Source organism: Trichinella spiralis, assembly GCF_000181795.1.
Source record: "Trichinella spiralis strain ISS 195 chromosome Unknown Scfld5644, whole genome shotgun sequence".
Taxonomy (NCBI): Eukaryota; Metazoa; Nematoda; class Enoplea; order Trichinellida; family Trichinellidae; genus Trichinella; species Trichinella spiralis.
In genome coordinates, this window is record NW_003532583.1 from 1 (window position 1) to 1,145 (window position 1,145).

The window sequence follows — 1,145 nt, forward strand, 5'->3', positions numbered from 1 at the left end:
ATATATAGGGCTAGAAAGCGCGCCGCGCCAGATATAAACTGATACGGAGAGAGAGAGAAGAGATACGTCTGTGTGTGTATGCGTCAGTGGTACGATAGTTGTACAAGTGCCCCGCGTTGGTTGCGAGAAGTCGGCTTTAGAATACGTGGTTTGCAGTACTGGTTGCAGTATTGCCGTATTCCGAAGAGTCGAATTGGGAAGTGTGGACGAACCGAGTCGAAGTGCAAGGAAGGACGATCGAGCGAGAGACTCGTGGGTACCTTATTGAAGGGCATTCGACTTACCGTTAGGAACAACGGTAGTAGCTCGGGTATTCGTACACTTCGAGCGTGCAGTCGCAACGTACAGAGTTAGCGGAGCTAGGGAACCGGAAGACGTCCGCGAAGGAGATCGCCATCGACGAGAGTTTTTGGACCCCGATCGCTGCCCACGCCGTGGAAGATACACCAAATCCACTCTTTATTATACAGTCCACTTACTTATTGGCCGGACGAACGAACGTCTGGTCTATTCATACCTGAACGTCAGATTACTGTCGCTAGTCTGACTCTAACAGAACCTATTTTGGAGAAAAACTTGTTAAATTAATTTGTTAATTGAAAATTTTTTAAATCAAATAAAAAAGCACTGATAATATTTTTATTCTACATTTTGTTATGCAATGTGTTCTATTTTTTTAATTTATAGTATATACACAAAATTTGTACCTGATGCTCAATAAGTAATAAATCTGTACAGAGTACTCGACAGGGTGTCATTTTGACTGTCCGCTCTCAGAATTGTTGAAATATTTTTTATCAGTTGAAAATAGCATGAATTTTGCGTTGCTTAATTTACTCGACTCATTTACTATCATTATATTTTTCAGTTTTATTTTCAATAGAGCAGAAGGAAGACACGTGCAAATTAATTACCTTTTATCCTAATTTGAAATTACTTTCGAAGTTTTTGCTTTTAAACTTTAATATTGTTATTCTTGATGAATTTTAATAACAAGATGCAGTGTTGGGTGTTGGTCATTTGAGCTTATTTTGTATTCCGTGTTTTAACGAACTCTATAACTGCATACTTTCAGATCATCTGATCATATGCACATCTGTCTGTAAAGGAGGACTCTGTCATCGTTCTCTGCATAGTTCCTAGTT

General features: G+C 39.3%; 1 protein-coding gene across 1 annotated transcript; it reads left to right on the top strand.

Annotated features, from left to right (window-relative positions):
• Positions 1-168: 168 nt before the first annotated feature.
• Tsp_15158 (conserved hypothetical protein) lies at positions 169-547 on the top strand (the record flags this gene model as incomplete). Its single annotated transcript, XM_003366653.1, is given in 2 exon segments — positions 169-252; positions 271-547. Coding segments are annotated over 2 exon segments (361 nt in total), but the record flags the coding sequence as incomplete, so codon positions are not given.
• Positions 548-1,145: the final 598 nt, after the last annotated feature.